The sequence below is a fragment of the Gopherus evgoodei genome, chromosome 1 (assembly GCF_007399415.2).
Source record: "Gopherus evgoodei ecotype Sinaloan lineage chromosome 1, rGopEvg1_v1.p, whole genome shotgun sequence".
In the NCBI taxonomy this organism is placed as follows: domain Eukaryota; kingdom Metazoa; phylum Chordata; order Testudines; family Testudinidae; genus Gopherus; species Gopherus evgoodei.
Window position 1 is genome coordinate 59,042,978 of NC_044322.1, and position 19,170 is coordinate 59,062,147.

At 40.3% G+C, this 19,170-nt stretch overlaps 1 protein-coding gene across 5 annotated transcripts in view; it reads left to right on the plus strand.

The window, feature by feature from the left end:
- The window catches only part of ENOX1 (ecto-NOX disulfide-thiol exchanger 1), a 543,507-nt gene that overhangs the window by 425,050 nt on the left and 99,287 nt on the right, over positions 1-19,170 (plus strand). For all 5 annotated transcript variants that reach the window (XM_030565681.1, XM_030565709.1, XM_030565691.1 and 2 more), the window contains 2 exons: positions 13,867-13,973; positions 18,670-18,787. In XM_030565681.1, coding sequence (XP_030421541.1) covers positions 13,867-13,973; positions 18,670-18,787 — 225 coding nt within the window. The remainder of the gene's footprint in view (positions 1-13,866; positions 13,974-18,669; positions 18,788-19,170) is intronic.

The window sequence follows — 19,170 nt, forward strand, 5'->3', positions numbered from 1 at the left end:
TTCTTCCCATCTCCCTGCTTCCACAGGTCCTGAAAAAGAAACATCACAATAAAGTCAGTGTCATTCTCCCTCCTGTTGGCATAGAGCATCTTCACCATATGCCCTACTGTGGCACAGCTGCATTGGTGCAGCTGCACCAATGTAGCGCTCCTAGTGTAGACTAGCCACTAGAGTAGAAAAGATTTGACTAGGGCCAACTATCTGGCTACATGGAAAACTTTCTCTGCCTGGATACAGCATAATCAGTCTCACAAAGTCTCTCCAAGCATCCTGATGTAGCGCTTCTAGTGTAGACTAGCCACTAGAGTAGAAAAGATTTGACTACGGCCAACTATCTGGCTACGTGGAAAAGTTTCTCTGCCTGGATAGAGTCTTCCTCCCTCCAGTAGATGGGTGCTCTGTCTTTATCCACCCAACTATAACACTAGTGTATGAGGCCCTGGGTTCAATCTCCGGCATCTCCACCACTAATGTTACCTCTGTTCCCTTAAAAACCAACCCAGGGTCACACTTGTATTAGTTTTATTACAATGCTGCTGTTAGGTCAGACAGAAATGAGATGGAGCTTATTCATACACACACACATTCACTGCATTCATACCCTCATGCACCCACACACTTACACAAGTGGAGAGTTACTGGAGACAGGCTGGAGGCTGAGAAGCCAAAGTGTGGTAGATCTGGTGTGTCCACCTGCGATCACGAATTCAGGCTGCTGAACAGGTCAAGAAGCAGCAGCTTGTGTGCATGACTGCTTCCTTTTGCTGGAATTGGGCGGCTCCTGTCACATACACTGAGTTTTTCTTCTGTGTCCATCACCAAGAAGCATTCCCAGACCAGTTCCTTTCATGCATACCAGGTTCTTCGTTTCTTTACAGCACTTTGTGATCGCCTTCTCAGGGCAGATTATATTAGACACACCTGGCTCCTGGCTCCTTTCTCCTTGCAGTTCCTCTCTGCCGAGTCCCACATACACTCCCTGGTTCACACTCCCTTATCTTCCTCACACACTTCCTTGTTCAAACTCTCTCTGATTGCGAGATGGGATATTACACAGCTTGGAAGTTCATACAAGTGGTAACTTGAAAAGGTTACAGAGCTTACAAAGGGTACAAAAGTTAAAAGGCTATGCTAACAATAACTGAAGTTACAAAGTCTGCAAAAAAGTTGCAGAACTTAATGATACAAGTTACAGATCTTACAATCACATTTGAGCGGAGGCTTTACATAACACCCACCACTTCTTTTGAGATACTGTTCAACTGCCCATTCGTTTCTTTATGACGTATAATGAGAGACTGAAAGGTGGGTTTTTTGGCTGGGGGGGTGAGGGTCATGTAGTTTTTTTACCTTAGAATTATCATGAATGTGAGCTTTGATCTTCCCTGGCCATTCCCAGGACCTTCTGTATATCTCAAAGGATTTATATTGTTAATGCTCTCACATTTTAATGAAGGGGAATTGAATGTCCTTTCTCAAGGAAATATCAGTGTTAACAAAGACACATTCTAAACAGTCTGGCTAAAATTCCTTTCCCCTCTCAGTTGCTTGAAGTTTGCTCCCTTGTGATATGATTTCATCAGTTCTAAAGTCATCAGAGTCTTCCCAGCTAGACAGGACCTGAATTTCTAATGTAAAAATCTAAGCAAAAAAATCCCCAACCAAACTTAAATAAAATCCTTCCAGGCCTTCTTCATGCATAATAAAAAGGAAATGGACCTTGTTTTTGTTTTGTCCCTTTTCCAGGTTATGTGCTCCATTATTTTACCAGGATAGAAGTGAGACTTGTGTTGGTGGTTACCGGGATCACTTACCTTTGTACCTGTTTTTTTTAAACATCAGCACGGCAATTACTTTCTCCCACAATCCATTAACTCCATAGTATGTTCCATGACTTTTCAGAAATACAGTCAGTTCTGCTACAGGTACGATAGGTTTGCTACTTAAGTGTCTTAGCATCCAGGATGTAGATCATCCAGACTTTCTTCAAAGTATTCATACTTTCCTAGTATTCCCTTAATTGCTTTTTATTGGTAGCTCTTTTTAAAAAGGTTTTCCTTAATTGCCCAGTCTTCCTTATTCCTTTTGCGAAAGACTAATTACAAAAATTGGAATTAGCTATTTCAGTAATTTTTCAAGCCATCATTAAGTTCTTCAAGGCAGGGATGATCTCATATGAAGTGTTTGTATAGTGCCTCGCACAATGAGACCTAGTGTCCTTAGGTGCTAACACAATACAAATAAAAAAAATTAATCATTAATATCATTATCCTCTGGTACTTCTTTTTCCTTTGATATATTTGTAAAAGACCTTTATGATCCATTTAGCTCCTTTGGCTGGCATATTAATTCAACATTTTGTTTGTTTGGGTTTTTTCTAATAATTTTTTTTAGTAAGCCTTTACTGAGTCTCTATATTCTTACATACAGATATTTTTAAAAATGTTTTGTCCAAAATGCTGTTGCAATGGCAGAGGACCTATTCTAGGTTGAAAGACTTCATATAGCTTTGTCCAGTGTTGTTATTCTTCCTTGCCTCATTTTTCTATCTACCTTCTTGTTGCTGTATAGCCATGATCTCCAGCCCTAATGTTGTCTGATGGCTCATTCCTTTGTCATGGAATCATAGAGTCATAGAAAATTAGGGTTGGAAGAGACCTCAAGAGGTCATCTAGTTCAACCCCCTGCTCAAAGCAGGACCAACACCAACTAAATCATCCCAGCCAGGGCTTTGTCAAACCGGGCCTTAAAAACCTCCAAGGATGGAGATTCCACACCTCCCTAGGTAACCCTTCCAGTCAGGGGTGGCTCTAGAAATTTCGCTGCCCCAAGCACAGCGGCATGCTGCAGGGGGCGCTCTGCCAGTCGCCGGTCCCACGGCTTGGGTGGACCTCCCGCAGGCGTGCCTGCGGAGGGGTCCGCTGGTCCCACGGCTCCACCTAAGCCGTGGGGCCAGCGGACCTTCCGCAGGCATGCCTGCGGGAGGTCCACTGGAGCCACAGGACCAGCAGACCCTCCGCAGGCATGCCGTCGAAGGCACCCTGCCTGCCGCCCCCCCGGCGACCGGCAGAGCGCCCCCCGCGGCATGCTGCCCCAAGCACGTGCGTGGCATGCTGGGGACTGGAGCCGCCCCAGTTTCCAGTGCTTCACCACCCTCCTAGTGAAATAGTGTTTCCTAATATCTGACCTAGACCTCCCCCACTGCAACTTGACACCATTACCCCTTATTCTGTCATCTGCCACCACTGAGAACAGCCTAGATCCATCCTCTTTGGAACTCCCCCTCAGGTAGTTGAAAGCTGCTATGAAATCCCCCCTTCGATCTTCTCTTCTGCAGACTAAATAAGCCCAGTTCGCTCAGCCTCTCCTTATAAGTAATGTGCCCCAGCCCCCTAATCATTTTCATTGCCCTCCACTGGACTGTCTCCAATTTGTCCACATCCTTTCTGTAGTGGGGGACCCAAAACTGAATGCAGCATAGGTGCCGACTCCATGGGTGCTCCGGGACTGGAGCACCCATGGGGAAATATTGGTGGGTGCTCTGCACCCACTGGCAGCTCCCCACCCCGCCCCTCCACCCCAGCTCATCTCCACCTCCACTCCGTCTCCTCCCTTGAGTGCCCTGTCGAGTCCTGTTTCTCCCACCTCCCCCTCTCCCAGTGCTTGCGCCGCAAAACAGCTGTTTCATGCAGCAAGCGGTGGGAGGGAGCAGGAGGAGGAGAAACACAGTGAACTCGGGGAAGAGGCAAGGCAGGGGTGGGGAATTGGGGAGGGATCCAGTAGGGGCAGGGAGGGGGAGCAGTCAGGGCTGGGCTGGGGGCAGGGCAGGGGGGTGCAAGCACCTCCCGGCACCAAGGAAAGTTGGCGCCTGTGGAATGCAGTACTCCAGATGTGGCCTCACCAGTGCCGAATTGAGGGGAATAATCACTTCCCTCCATGTGTTTCAAGTATCTTGGATTCCTTTGTTTCTCCAGTACTGTGTAATTTTAGGCCCCATCGAAGCAAAAAGGAGTTTTGCTACTGATTTCAGTGGAGCCAGAATTTCACTAATAAGACATCTCACTATTATTTTTGTGTATTATTTTATATAGGCCTATAAATGCACGTGGTGCCTTACAATCAAATAAAAGAGTTAGCTTCTAAAGAGTTTTCAGTTTAAGGCTTCAATTCAGCAGTACATCTCTAGTCATCTTGATCTTGCAAGGTGTGCACTTACATCGGAGTTGAGGGCACTTGGCACCTAACAGGATCAAGTCTCAAAGCACTGAAGCAATGGCTCAAGTCCCACTGAAGTCAGTGAACATGCTGAAGTGCTTTTCTGAATAAGTATGGAGTTAAGAAGATGTTAAACGCTTTGCTGAAGTGGAAGCTGACTACTGTGTGGACATGACGTGGTGAGTGAAGATAATAAGGAACTGGAGCAGGGAAGAGAGGACGGGGTTACATCAGTGAGATGGAGTGAATGTTTTGGTTAGTTGGGCACACTTCGTGATGGCTGCACTTTAAAACTTGATTTAGTTTGTTATTTATAAATGAAGGACCAGACCCTGCTAATATTACTGGCTGACATGATTACTGCCCTCACTGGGAACACTCACATTAGAGAGCTCTGTCCGGTAGTAAGTGTTCACAGGATTGGGCCCAAAGGTAGTAGTTTTTTGATTATTATAAAGATATTTGGGGTGGTGTGAGCAGGGCAGAAATGTGAGAGCAAAGGAAAGATGGATATGGAGAGGGAGAAACGATGCAAAAGGGAGAGGGTGAGAATAGAGGCAGCAAAGGAGAGGAGGAAGGCACAGAGTGCATATAACAGATGGGGGCTTGGACGGGTTTGATCAAAATAGGGGGAAGCAAGCATTTTCCAGCGTTAGAAACTAGGAAGTTTTTTTCAGATGAGACAGATGACTTTATGGCTGACAAATGAGGCCCTGTCTTTTTCCTCAGCAAAGGAAGCCATCTGACACTTGAAACAAATGTACCATCATGGTCTTCATTGAGAAGAAGGAGTCTCATAAAGCTGTCATGCTCTATTGCCCTGGTAGGTTGTTATTTCAGGAGAGTCCCTATGCATAGGGGAACCTGTCAGAGCCCATGCACATTTATGAGGCTTCTTCCTCTCAGGACCTCCTCATGGAGCTCTTTCCTGATGAGATAAAAACACAAAAATAGCTGTGACAGTCTTGACTATCTACAGAACTATCCGCCACCTACAACAAAAACCACATCATTCCAGTTATCAAGGAGATCAGCTAATTACAGACAGTACCTTAGGGATAGCAGGAAATCCAGCCAAGCTGATGAAGACAGTTGCATGCACAGATTCTTTCTTTGTATTAGATTTGTTTCTGTGATGTCAGAGTATAGCCCACAAGCTTTATTCCTTACTGTACAATGTCAGCATTAACAGAGAAGGTACTGTGCATCTATACCTGCCCTACTGTGTCACACTGGCCTGATGACAGGTTCCAGTTTGCTGAGAAATGACATGTAGGTGTAGTGGTCTTGTTAAATTCAAGTGATTTATTGCATGGCGGTGTGCCAAAGCTCTTTGTTACACTAGGCTGCCAGTTTCTTCACTGTAAATTAAGCCACATTTCACATCTTAAAAGATTTTCAACATTTATTTTTTGGACAGATTTCCTAGCAATCCCTTATAGGACATGGTGAGCTCTGTTTAATTTAAGTACATCCTGTTGTTTCAACATACAACAAGAAGTGCTTCTACTTTTCTAGAAGTAAGTGTTGTTTAATTATTAATATAAATGCTTTGGAACAAGTGATTGTGCCTGTTTTGTTATGGATTCTGAGGCATATGGAAGTTTCAGTATTCCCTGGATATTCCCTCTTTATCTTTTCCTCATGCTGTTTCTTGGTAAGAGAAAAGCATGTCCGAAGGACAGCAACCAATGATCATAGGGATAGTTTGACTGATATATTTGGGGGTGCAGCCCCAACTAGGCCAAAGGGGCCATGCATGGGAGGCAAATTCCATGCCTGCCTGACGCAGGCAGTTTGGGGGGGCTCAGTGCCCTCCAACACTGCCCCCAAATTATGCCCATCCCAAAGACAGTGAATTAGGAGGACATCATGAGAAGGGAAGGTGGTTATAATTAGTGTTGCAAAGGAAAGGCTAGGCAAGGTGGAATGGATAAAAACACTTATAAATGTTTTTTTCCTCCACTTATATGAGATAATTTGTATATAGTTACATGCAAAACTCAGGTAATATCACTGCCAGTCACCCAACTTCTTAACAAGCAACATTGACTTGTACAATTCTGATCAGTGGGGTGTGAGGTGGAAGCTTTCAGCAGCAGATTTTTAAAAATCTAACTATTTTTGTAAGAGTGTGTGTGTCGCTGATTAGGCCTCAGCTGGAGTATTGTGTCCAGTTTTGGGTGCCACATTTCAGGAAAGATGTGGACAAATTGGAGAAAGTCCAGAGGAGAGCAACAAAAATGATTAAAGGTCTGGAAACATGACCTATGAGGTAAGTTTGAAAAAACTGGGTTTGTTTAGTCTGGAGAAGAGAAGACTGAGAGAGGACATGATAACAGTTTTCAAGTACATAAAAGGTTTTTACAAGGAGGAGGGAGAAAAATTGTTCTTCTTAACCTCTGAGGATAGGACAAGAAACAAGGGGCTTAAATTGCAGCAAGGGCAATTTAGGCTGAGCATTAGGAAAAACTTCCTAACTGTCATGGCGGTTAAGCACTGGAATAAATTGCCTAGAGAGGTTGTGGAATCTCCATCATTGGAGATTTTTAAAAGCAGATTAGACAAACACTTGTCAGGAAAAGTCTAGATAATACTTAGTCCTGCCATGAGTACAGGAAATTGGACTTGATGACATCTCAAGGTCCCTTCCAGTCCTACAAATCTATGATTCTATATAATCTGTATTTGTATAAATAGATGTATCTACACACACACACATACACATATATGGTACACCTAGACACTACTTCCTTTCTGTGGGTATGGAGGATCTTTAGATATCCCAGCCCAGGGGGATTTTTATTTAAGAATGAGCAATGACTGGGAGGAAGACTATAGTAAAGTGGGCCAGGAGGGCTCTGTGGTTAGGGTCAATGTTCCTGACCCAGAAATCCCCTAATACTGGATACATTATCTGTTCTCAAATGCATTGTGGCTAGTTCATGAGGACAGAGTATGTAAATAAGAGAGGACTGAATCATACCTCTTAGATCCATGCAGAGAGAGGGGCCTTCATGCTCATTTCTTACTCTTCTCATGCAGAAGGTATGCTTCAGTGCCTATCTGGCAGCATCTCCCTTCTCAGAACCCCTGCTCATGGCTCTCCCCAAAGCTGAGATCCATATAGAGGAAAGGGACAGGCTGGGGTTGGGCTGGTGGTGGGAAGTGGCCCTGCACTGGGTGTGGAGCACTTAAGGGGAACTCACATCATTTTCCCCTTGAGACCATGGAGATATTCCAAGAAACATTATGCAACTTGGGGCAACAGATCCTTTCCCAGAGAATCCCCAGGTGGTGAGGAGCTTCATTTTAAGGGTGACCTTGAGTGCAGACATGGCAGGGGGTATCCCTGGTAGCATGCCTCCATTGAAGCCTTGCAGCCAGCAAACCAATAGACAACAGGATACACACAGAGCTTCTGCATGGCTAGCGGTGGTCTCTCATTAATCCCTTGGGATTCCTGGCACTTGGGGAGCAGGAGCGGCTCTAGGGATTTTGCCGCCCCAAGCACGGCAGGCAGGCTGCCTCCGGCGGTTTGCCTGCGGAGGGTCCGCTGGTCCCGCAGCTTCGGAGGACCTCTCGCAGGCGTGCCCTTCACAGGCAAACCACCGAGGGCAGCCTGCCTGCTGCCCTCACGGTGCCGGCAGAGCGCCCCCCGCGGCTTGCCACCCCAAGCACGCGCTTGGCGTGCTGGGGCATGGAGCCGCCCCTGTTGGGGAGGGGTAATTTTAGTCTTTCCAGTGACGATCCCTCCCTCCCACCCACCCACCAACACAATATGGGAGGAGCTCCTCAGGAGGCTCCTTGTACAATTTCCCTTCTCTTAGGCTCTCTCATAAGTTTTCCTGTGAGATGGGATTGGCAGATGTGGCAGCCTCCCTTCACAATGCAGTGGCTCTAACCTGAAGAAAATGCAGCAACTCTGAGCAAGTTTGTCAGTTGATCACACAGAGGTATATTTACCCTGGTAAACTGTTATTTTCTGATTGAGTTGTAGCAAACGGTCATTCTCTCTTTGCCCTCATTTTCTTTTCAAACCAGGGTTTCTGGTTACTCTTTGTTGATGTAGTTGCACAGCCACTATGATGTAGGTTCCTATTGTATAAATGCATTATGGAGTCTGTCATAGCATGTCTAATTGATTAGTGAACTCCAACATATGCTACTCTACATGTACTTTGCATTAATATACTCTTTCCATGGATGGTATTTTTAACTTTTATAGGTTACCTGCTCTGTTCTGCTGATGCCATTCACTTCTGTTTCTTCCTCTCTGGCAGTGTATCTTGGGTAACAATGAATGGGCTCTATTGTCTTTTGGCTGTTAATGTGCAGATGGCAAATAATTTTCTGAAAGTAAATACCATTGAAACCTAAATACTTCTCTTTGAACCCGATTAATTATAAAATTCTGTATCTTTCTTTACTCTGCCACTTAACTGAAATATTGTGTCAACATCACATGTCAAGTTGCCGAGGGTAATTTTGGTCTTGGACTCAATGCTGAAACATAGTCAATATGTCACCGAATGCATATCAGGACACTTGCCAGAAATACTCCCTTTTCTATCCACAGCTGACCTGGAGACTCTAATCCATTCATTTATAACATCTAGCCTTGACTACTGTAATTCTTTGTTTGCTGGGCTCCCTGCCAAATTGATTGGCAGACTCCAGCTTATTCAGAACTCAGCAGACAGGCTTTTGACCAAGACCAGGCTAACTATGTACATTATTCTTGTCTTGGAGTCCTTATTCCAAAATCATGTTTATGTTGACTGTAAAATTTCCTTTCAACTTTAATTTTATGGATGAAATCCTTCTTTTATTTTCAGTATCACTTGTCATGCATTTTAAAATCTTTCTAAGATAAATTGCTGCATATTCCATTATTCCACCTACAATCGTTTAGTGTTTGGACCATTTCATTCTATACCCCTCAATTTTGGAATTAGTTGTCCATGATATGAGTTCTGATTTTTTGTTTTGAGTTTAGGCCAAGCTAGATTCTATTTTGTTCATTGTTTCCTTTTATTGTAAAGTACTGGGAGACATTCAGTTGCCTATGTACATTTTTATTGCATAAAAGGAATAAGAACTTAATTTATGCATAATAATCAATGAAATATCAAGCAAAGCACAATTTGAGTTGCTTGTTCTTGTCACTGGAACTTCAAGATGCAATTTCAGCCTTAACTTGTGTAGGTAGTTGAAAGAATGTATTTAATATACATAGTGGAAAACAAATGTTCTCCCATAGTCTCCCTATCTACAGAACTGTATAGCCCTTTACCCCCACCTTTTCTCCATTCAGTAAACATGCTATGTTATGGCATATTTTCTACTATAAATATTCCACTTCTCCCTACAATCATTCCTCTTTGTCCCTACCTGCTTAGATTTACAGTTTATATATTCTTTTTAATTTACATTTAAAAGGAATAATTTGGCCCACTTTGTTTATGGCAACAAATATTGAACAATGATGATGTAAGTTTCTATTTAATATGCCTAATATAAGTTTCCACCTATAATAAATTATCTTATAGTAATGCTGCAGTTGTGAATCATTCGCTGACACCTACATATCAACTCTGGTTTTCAGGGTTTAAAACTCAGCAGAAGAACAATCGTATAATAATCCTTTGTGTGAAACACACCACATAAAGCATCACAAAGCCTTAGAGTGAGTTTCTAGGAAAATTGGAAACAAATCTGAATTATATTGAAGGAAAAAAGAATTGGGGTTTTTGCATCCTTCCAGAACAATGATGTTCTTAAAATTAAATTTGGCCAGTTACATATATTCTCTATCAACAAGAAGCAGTTTTGCATATGGATAATGAACGTTTTATTATATAATTTTATACACCTATTTGTTGGTGAATATTTAATTATACTTAATAATAGTACATAGCACTTATACTCTACCATGCTGTTCACACAAAGAACTGAAGGAACTTTACAAAGAGGAGTAAGAATTATGAATCCCATTTTACAGATAGGGACCTTGACCATGTTACACAGTGGCTGAGCCAGGGTCAGTACCTAAGGCCTTAGATGTGTTTGGCCAAACTTCATCCCTGAAGGAAGGATGAGTAAACTGGAAGTGGGAACTCTGGGGCAGCTCCTCAGCTGAAGCAAATTGTCAGAACTCCATTGGCCCAATTGTCTACAATGGAACCATGACAATTTCATAGATTCATAGACTCTAGGACTGGAAGGGACCTCGAGAGGTCATCGAGTCCAGTTCCCTGCCCTCATGGCAGGACCAAATACTGTCTAGACCATCCCTGATAGACATTTATCTAACCTACTCTTAAATATTTCCAGAGATGGAGATTCCACAACCTCCCTAGGCAATTTATTCCAGTGTTTAACTACCCTGACAGTTAGGAACTTTTTCCTAATGTCCAACCTAAATCTCCCTTGCTGCAGTTTAAGCCCATTGCTTCTTGTTCTATCCTTAGAGGCTAAGGTGAACAAATTTTCTCCCTCCTCCTGATGACACCCTTTTAGATACCTGAAAACTGCTATCATGTCCCCTCTCAATCTTCTCTTTTCCAAACTAAATAAACCCAATTCTTTCAGCCTTCCTTCACAGGTCATATTCTCAAGACCTTTAATCATTCTTGTTGCTCTTCTCTGGACCCTCTCCAATTTCTCCACATCTTTCTTGAAATGCGATACCCAGAACTGGACACACTACTCCAGTTGAGGCCTAACCAGCGCAGAGTAGAGCGGAAGAATGACTTCTCGTGTCTTGTTTACAACACACCTGTTAATGCATCCCAGAATCACATTTGCTTTTTTTGCAACAGTATCACACTGTTGACTCATATTTAGCTTTTGGTCCACTATGACCCCTAGATCTCTTTCGGCCATACTCCTTCCTAGACAGTCTCTTCCCATTCTGTATGTGTGAAACTGATTGTTCCTTCCTAAGTGGAGCACTTTGCATTTGTCTTTATTGAATTTGCACCAGCTGAGGTTCTGCCTCCCTGAGTATTCTCTGTATGGCAGAGAATACATTCATATCGGGAAGAGTCAGGCTCAGAGGGCCAGATTTTAAAAGGTATTTAGGCATCATAGGAATTGAGCATGTAGCTGCATCTTTAGGCACCTAAATACCTTTAAAAATCTGGTTCTCTGAACCTGATATCTCCTGTATGGATTTACCCTAAGATAAAGCTGAGAAACTCAAAGGAGTAAAACCTCAGCTGGTGCAAATTGTCACAGCTCGATTGAAGTCAGTGGAGCTTCTCTATATTTCCAGAGACTTGACTCAGGCAAATAAAATCAATAGAATTTTTGCCAGAGTGAAGACTGCATGATTGGGTTCCACGTATTCATATTCAATTATTTTTTTAAATGAAAATAACTAAGTATGATAAAAGCTAATATATAAATGTTAGGAAATTCAAAAGCCATCCTGACACATCTATGGATGAAAAGCGCTATGAGTGCTAAGTATTATTAATTGTTATGTTAATTATAATGGGCACTTAGCATTCTCTCCTAGTTCTTTCTCTTTATGTATATCCAGAGCTGTAGCTTGGATAATATTGTGCATAACTGCTTGACTTTTTTAGCTTATTGCACACTAAACATTTATTTTTTTATTTATTTCTTGAACACCTAAGAATTCTGATCATTGAAGAAGACCTCCCATACACTCTTCACTTTGCCTATAAAAGAAAGACAGGAAATCTCTGTGACCTCTTCTTGCCTTGAGTTTTCACTGAAGAGAGCCTCTGAAATGATCAGATAAAGATTTCTGATAGATGTTAGCACCTATAGAAAGAACTTTTTAATTAAACACTTAAAAGGTCAAAGGTTTCTACAAAATTCAGATGATCCTATTAATACCTTTTAGTGGAAATTGGTAAACCAGCACTTCCTCATATCTTTGTGAATCTTTTCTATTTTAATTTCTATTTGCTAATTAAACACAGATTGTTAATTAAGCAGGATTGGGGTCACCAACGCAGCATAATCATTAAATTCTAGCCTTCATTTATATACATATAATCATGGGTACTCTAATCTTTTTAAATTAATTTAATTAATATATACAATTTAATTCCATCCTTATATATCTCCACCTTTGGAGCCAAACAAGTATTAATATGCTGAAATTGTTGTGACTCTAGTCAGAGGTTGCACCAGAATGCCATTCCAGTACTCCTTAAACAGCCTATGTAGTTTAAGCAGAGTTTAAAATTTCATTAAACATATTTATTGTCGTACTTTTAGCAGTTAATTAACCAGCCTTGATGGTTTTAAAGAAAAGCTTCCTCATGTGACTCGACCTAGTGTTGTCTTCCTGAATCCGGAAATAGCTTGGAACAATAGTGCAAAGAGAAGCAAGCTGTTTGTCTGTGTTTAACTCTTGAGTCTGAGGATGAAAGTTTAAATATCAATATTGCTAACTGTTTCACTGCTCATCATTTTAGTAGAAACATACATGGCCCTTATCCATTGGTTAGACATCATAGATGTCAGAGATTAAAACAACCTATTAAATTATCTAGCCCATTCAATGCAGGATTGCTCCATATACTGTATTCTCCAAGGCTGAGGACTAGTCTACACTAGAAAGTTAGGTCGACCTGCTACATTGCTGAGGAGTGTGAAAAATTCACACTCCAGAAGAGACGTCATTAAGCCAATGTAAGCCCCAGTGTATACACAACCAGGTTGACAGACGAATTCTTCCATCCACCTAGCTACCCCCTCTTGGAATGGTGAATTTACTACAGCAATGGAAGAACACCTTCCATCGCTGTAGTGAGTGTCCACATAACAGCAGCTGCACAGCAGTGCCACAGTAGTGTTTCTAATGTAGACATAGCCTTAAAGTCCCACGATTTGAAGTGAATCACCTGGGGAGAGGAAAACAGCAACTAGGTGTGTGGATGAGGTAAAATATGGAGCTACCAGCTCAGGTGGCACAGGAAGTGGGACATGAACCGAGTTTCACCATCCTTTCCTTGATTCTAGTAGGCTTTAAAGTGTCTGAAACACAGAACGTGGCAGCTTTGCAAAACAGACAATGCTAGTTTAGCCAGCAAATCCAGAGAGCTAAATTGCAGAGAATTTCTCTACAAAAATGGTGCTTATTCAGGTTAAACTGATAGAACAGCACAACAGCTCAGCTGGTAGCACCGTCCCTTTAGTTGTGGAAAATGTGGGATTGTGACCAAACTTAGGATACTTACACCTCAAAGTGTTGCAGTTAGGGACCATTGCACTAGCTTCAAAGGGCCTCTTTGGGATAATGTTATTAGAGTGGGGCCCATCTCACACCTTCCCTCTAACACTTCTTCCTCCTCCACACAACCCTTCTCCCACAACATTTATATGAACATACACACAGCACACAAATTATGCACAAGAGGCAACTGCATGCAAATTCTTCAGTATATATTTGTAACTTGTGTAGACTAAAGTTATGGAGACAGACTTGAAGGGAGACATCTCCAACATTGATAAAATGTAAGTACAAAAGACACATAATTGGATGGATATTGATGATGTTATTTCAGTAATGACATCATCCATAGACTCCTAGTGTCTTTGCTTTGATTCTCTATAGTGATCACAACATAAATTGCTTGTCTTGTTTGACTTCCTTGTTCACCAAAGTTGAGCAGATTGTGGCCGTTTTCAACGCTTCTACCAGACAAAAAGCTTGGGACCATTTCTCGAAAGCTCAGCGAAAGAACATAGACATTTGGCGAAAGCATTCTGAGGTTGGTGATTTTATTATTACTTTTTATCCATCATCTCACAGCTGGATTGACACAGAACAAGTGTGACTGTAGCTGGACGTACAGCATTCAGCAATATTTACAGCTGTAGTTTCAGCAGTTAATCAACTAGCCATTATACTATCTCATTTCAGTATGTATTGCTCCCATTGCTCCCATTACAATAAATTTTGTTAAATAACGCTAAGTTGGAGAGCAATGTGTTTTTATTTTTCTTTTACAAGAAATGTGAAATCATTAGAGGAATATGTTTACCACTCTGAAATAATGAAATGAAATGGTGAAATTAGCAAAGATATTTAAAATAAATACATTTTAGAATTAAGTCTTTCACATACTAAACAATACATTTTTAGGAAGACACTGAGGTCTGATAAATAAAACAGGTATATAGTATAGATATTTGTTCTGGTTGTATCATTATATGGTCATAGTAATATGAGTTTGCTGGAAAATAAAATAAAGATTTCTTTTCTTAATAATCAGTAAAGCATATTCAGTCCAGAGATGGATGGTACTCTTTCCCATCTATTTTGTGTCCATCTTTAAAAAATAAATCAATCATTTGTATTGACTCGAAGTTCATGGCTGGCAAACACAGCAGTATAAATGTAATAATAGCACACATTAGGGTGACTATCCAAGTCCATGCATGTGTGATTGTCATAAGCACGAGCAAAGAAAATGAGAAAAGAGATCTGGGATTCCACTTTCCTTTACACAAGTGTCAGCAAAGAAAGTAGTAGTCCTGTTTTGTGTTATTGGTCATCCAGCTTTCGATTTTAATTCAGTATATACGCTATGAACCCGTATTTTAAAAGTAAGTACCACTGTCTTTGTTTTCTTTCTTTTTTATGTAAAAGTAATTTACATACAGTTGCTTATTTCCATGTAATACAGTATGTTAATTGTTAACATTACAGTCCTCTAAATGATTTTCTCTGTCTCACAACAAAAACTATAGAAGGTAAGATGCACTTATTTAATTATTCTGTAGTACACTTGTAAAATAAGTGTTGCACACTTAGTTTGAGAAACACTTAACTGCTGTGATATAAATCATTTGGGTTTCGTTTTAAGTGCCCATTAACTAATGCTAAATTACAGTTGAATACCGATGGCACTAGATGTAACATCCGCATGAATACCAAATGAATTTTTATTATCAGTGCTATTATGGCGAATACCGAATGACTTCACAATAATGGGACACTTAAAATAAAATGTTAGAATAATTTATTGTTAAGAGCTGTATTTTGCATTTTGTTCATAAATATTCAAGTGGGTGGCAAATAAAGTCTTTGTTTAACTGGAAGTTGGGGATGTGGGTGTTTTCTTTATTGTCTTTTAGGGAGATGTGAAAAGTGGTTTTCTGTTACTTTATTTCAACCACGTTAAAGTAATAAGAAAATAAGAATGGCCATACTGGGTCAGACCAATGGTCCATATTGCCCAGTATCCTGTCTTCTGACAGTGGCCAATACCTGATGCTTCAGAGGGAATAAACAGCACAATCATCAAATTATCCATCTCCTGTTATCCACTCCCAGCTTCTGGAAATCAGAAGCTAGGGAAACCCAGAGTATAGGGTTGCATCACTGATCATCCTGGCTAATCCCTACTGATGGACCTATCCTCCATGAATTTATCTAATTCTTCTTTGAACTCCATTATTGTTTTGACCTTTACAACATCCCCTGGCAATGATTGCGCAGGTTGACTGTGCATTGTGAGAAGTAGTTCTTTTTGATTGTTGTAAACCTGCTGCTTATTAATTTCATTGGGTTACCCCTGGTTCTTGTGTTATGTGAAGGAGTAAATAACACTTCACTGTCCACTTTCTTCACACTGTTCATGATTTTGTAGACCTCTAGCATATCTCCCCTTAGTTATCTCTTTTCCAAGCTGAAAAGTGCCAGTCTTTTTAATCTCTCCTCCTTTAATCATTTTGTTACCCTTCTCTGTACGCTTTCCAATTCTAATATATCTTTTTTTAAGATGGGGTGATCAGAACTGCGCGCAGTATTCAAGATGAGGACATACCATGGATTTATATAGTGGCATTATGACATTTTCTGTTTTATTATCTATCCCTTTCCTAATGATTCCCAACATTCTGTTCACTTTTTTTGACTGCTGCTGCACATTGAGGTTTTTAGAGAATTATCCACAATGACTCCAAGATCTCTCTCGAATGATAACAGCTAATTTAAATCCCACCATCTTGTATGTATAGTTGGGATATATTTTCCAATGTGCATTATTCTGACTTTATCAATATTGAATTTAATCTGTCATTTTGTTGCCCAGATACCCAGTTTTGTGAGATCCCTTTGTAGCTCTTCACAATCTATTTTGGACTTAATTATCTTGAGTAATTTAAATCATAAGCAAATTTTGCCAGCTCACTGTTTACCCCTTTTTCCAGATCATTTATGAATATGTTGAACAGCACTGGTCCCAGTACAGACCCCTGGGAAACACCACTATTTACCTCTCTCTGTTCTAAAAACTGACCATTTATTTCTCCCCATTGTTTCCTTTCTTTTAAACAATTACTGATCCATGAGAAGACCTTCCCTCTTATCCCATGACAGCTTACTTTGCTTAAGAGCCTTTGGTGAGGGACCTTGTCAACGGCTTCCTGAAAGTCCAAGTACACTGTATCCACTGGATCACCCTTGCGCACATGCTTGTTGACCCCCTCAAAGAATTCTAATAGATTGGTGAGGCATGAATTCCTTTTACAAAAGTCCTGTTGACTCCTCCCCAACAGATCATGTTCATCTATGTGCCTAGTAATTCTGTTCTTTCCAATAGTTACAACTAGTTGTCTTGGTACTGAAGTTAGTCTTACCGGCCTGTAATTGCCACTGGATCACCTCTGGACCCCTTTTTAAAAAGTGATGTCACATTAGCTATCCTCCAGTTATCTGTTACAGAAACAGATTTAAATGATCCCTTCTTAACTAACTTTTCATGAGGGGACACATCATATCATTCATTTGCTGGTTTTTAAATTTATTTTAAAGTAAAATGCCTAAAATTAGGGCTTTCCAGAAATGTTAATTCACAAAACATCTTTGCTTATTTAAAAGTTGTTGCTCTTTTTTTCTTTCTGAAGAAAGAAAACAATTAAAAATAAAAAGAGGTTCTGAAATCTCTGGTTGAACCAATATGTATGGACAATTCCTGTTTCTCAGTTGTAAAATATTATGCATACGTCAGCAAATAGCTCTGTTGATTCAAATCATATTATTTGACTATTCCCTCCTTTGCTAATGTGCTTACATTTCCCTTTCATCTCCCCTTGTTATGTGAGCTTTTCTGTCAACACAAAGAAAAAAGGGACCTCGTTGAGGTTCCTGGAGAAGATTATTGTTTGGCTGCTAAAGATAGTTTTGAAATAGTTGCTCCTGGGACATTTGCAATCTAAAATACATTAATCATTTGGTTTCTAAGAAGATACAGCATACTCTCTGGTAGAAAGTGTTTGTGGCTATTTTCAGTATGGAATTACAAAGTGGTTAATTGCATTTAAGACAAAAATTCATAAATTCATTCAATCCTGGTTTTACGATTTTAGTCAATCCTCTGAATTTCAAATGATTCCCATGTAAAACACCCATTAATTAGCCTCTCTGCCTTCACAGTGATTAACAGATACATATACCTTTATTATGGTGTATGACATTTACTGATGAACCCAAGGCACAGCCCCAGGGAAACACCCTCCTTTTTTTTTCTCCATCCCACTAAAAGAGCTTGTTGTTAATTGCATGGGTAAATAGTTGGAACCTTCAGCACTATTTATTCCTTCCACGTGACTTTTCCTTATTTCAAAGATTTCAAACCATCTCTTTGGGAATTGGGCTCTTTGTCGATAGAAAAATTAGCTGTCTACAGACTGAAAAGCTCTACACTAATCACTATGCAACATCCCTGTGTTACACCTGACAGTATTATTAAGACAAAATAGAATTCTCTCAGTCTTCTCTGTGCTGCACCCATTAAAAAGCCAGCCATTACACCAGTACTTTCCTGTTTTATTCTTTGACGACAAAGATGCTCTGGACTTTTATAAAGCCCACATGCTTCCTGATCATTTACTTAGTTACATACATACTGTCTGCCCTGGTAGGGGATTCTCTGAGAATGGGCTGTTGGCTCTGTCATTTGTTTCAAATCAAGATGCAGATGTTACCAAAAAAGATGTTTCTATGCTGAGAATTTAAAATTTGTGGTAACTGGGTTTACCGTGTGCAAGCATAGAAACCTAGGGCTTCTGAGAGTTAGAGCTTTTTATTTTTTAGCCAACTTGATAGCACCTTTGTACATGCATTTTACATGCAGTATTAAGTGTTGCCATTACTGAAATATATCTGCCTGGGTAGGACTGGTAGTAATTGAACAAGGGGAACTCATCTTCTCTGTTGTTTTTTCCCAATGGTATATTTGACATATTCAATTATTTAAAATATTTTAACACAAAGAACTCCATTCCCTTCAATTTGAGCCCTTCTAACTCTGAATCTTGTGCTGATTCTGTACTAATATTCATGGGTTATTTATATGTATTTTTTAAAATATCAGACTATAAAATTTAAAATAGTTGTTTAGAAATATAGAGATCAGTTCATGGAAGTAAATACTGATAAAGGGTCATCTTGGGTTTTAGGAGCTCCGGAATGCTCACAGCGAACAGCTCATGGGGATCCGCCGTGAAGAGGAGATGGAAATGTCTGATGATGACAGCAGTGACAATCCCAGTAAAAAGCTGAGAGTAGATGAATCAGGTAAAGTTGAAACCCTTCACAATATCCTGTAAGATGTTGAACAGTTCGTTTCAAAACTTGGATGGGTGATGTTACCTCCAGTGATAGAAAATAGTTATATAACATAGAACATCTACTTTTAATGTAATTGTCCTTACATTTTGTGTTTGTATGACTCTCACTTGTATCTAGAGTACTCTGTCACCTTCCAAGAAATGTACTCATCAGAATCTCTAGTTCTTTCCATAGTTGCTTCCATTTTGGGTCTTTCAACAAGGTTCTTCTCATCTTCCAAAATTGTATTGCATTCCAGGATAGTAATAATGTCATATTTAAATAAAAGCAACTAAAATTGTGTTTCATTCAATATTCTTTGAACCTTACCTTTTCTTTCTAGCAAATAC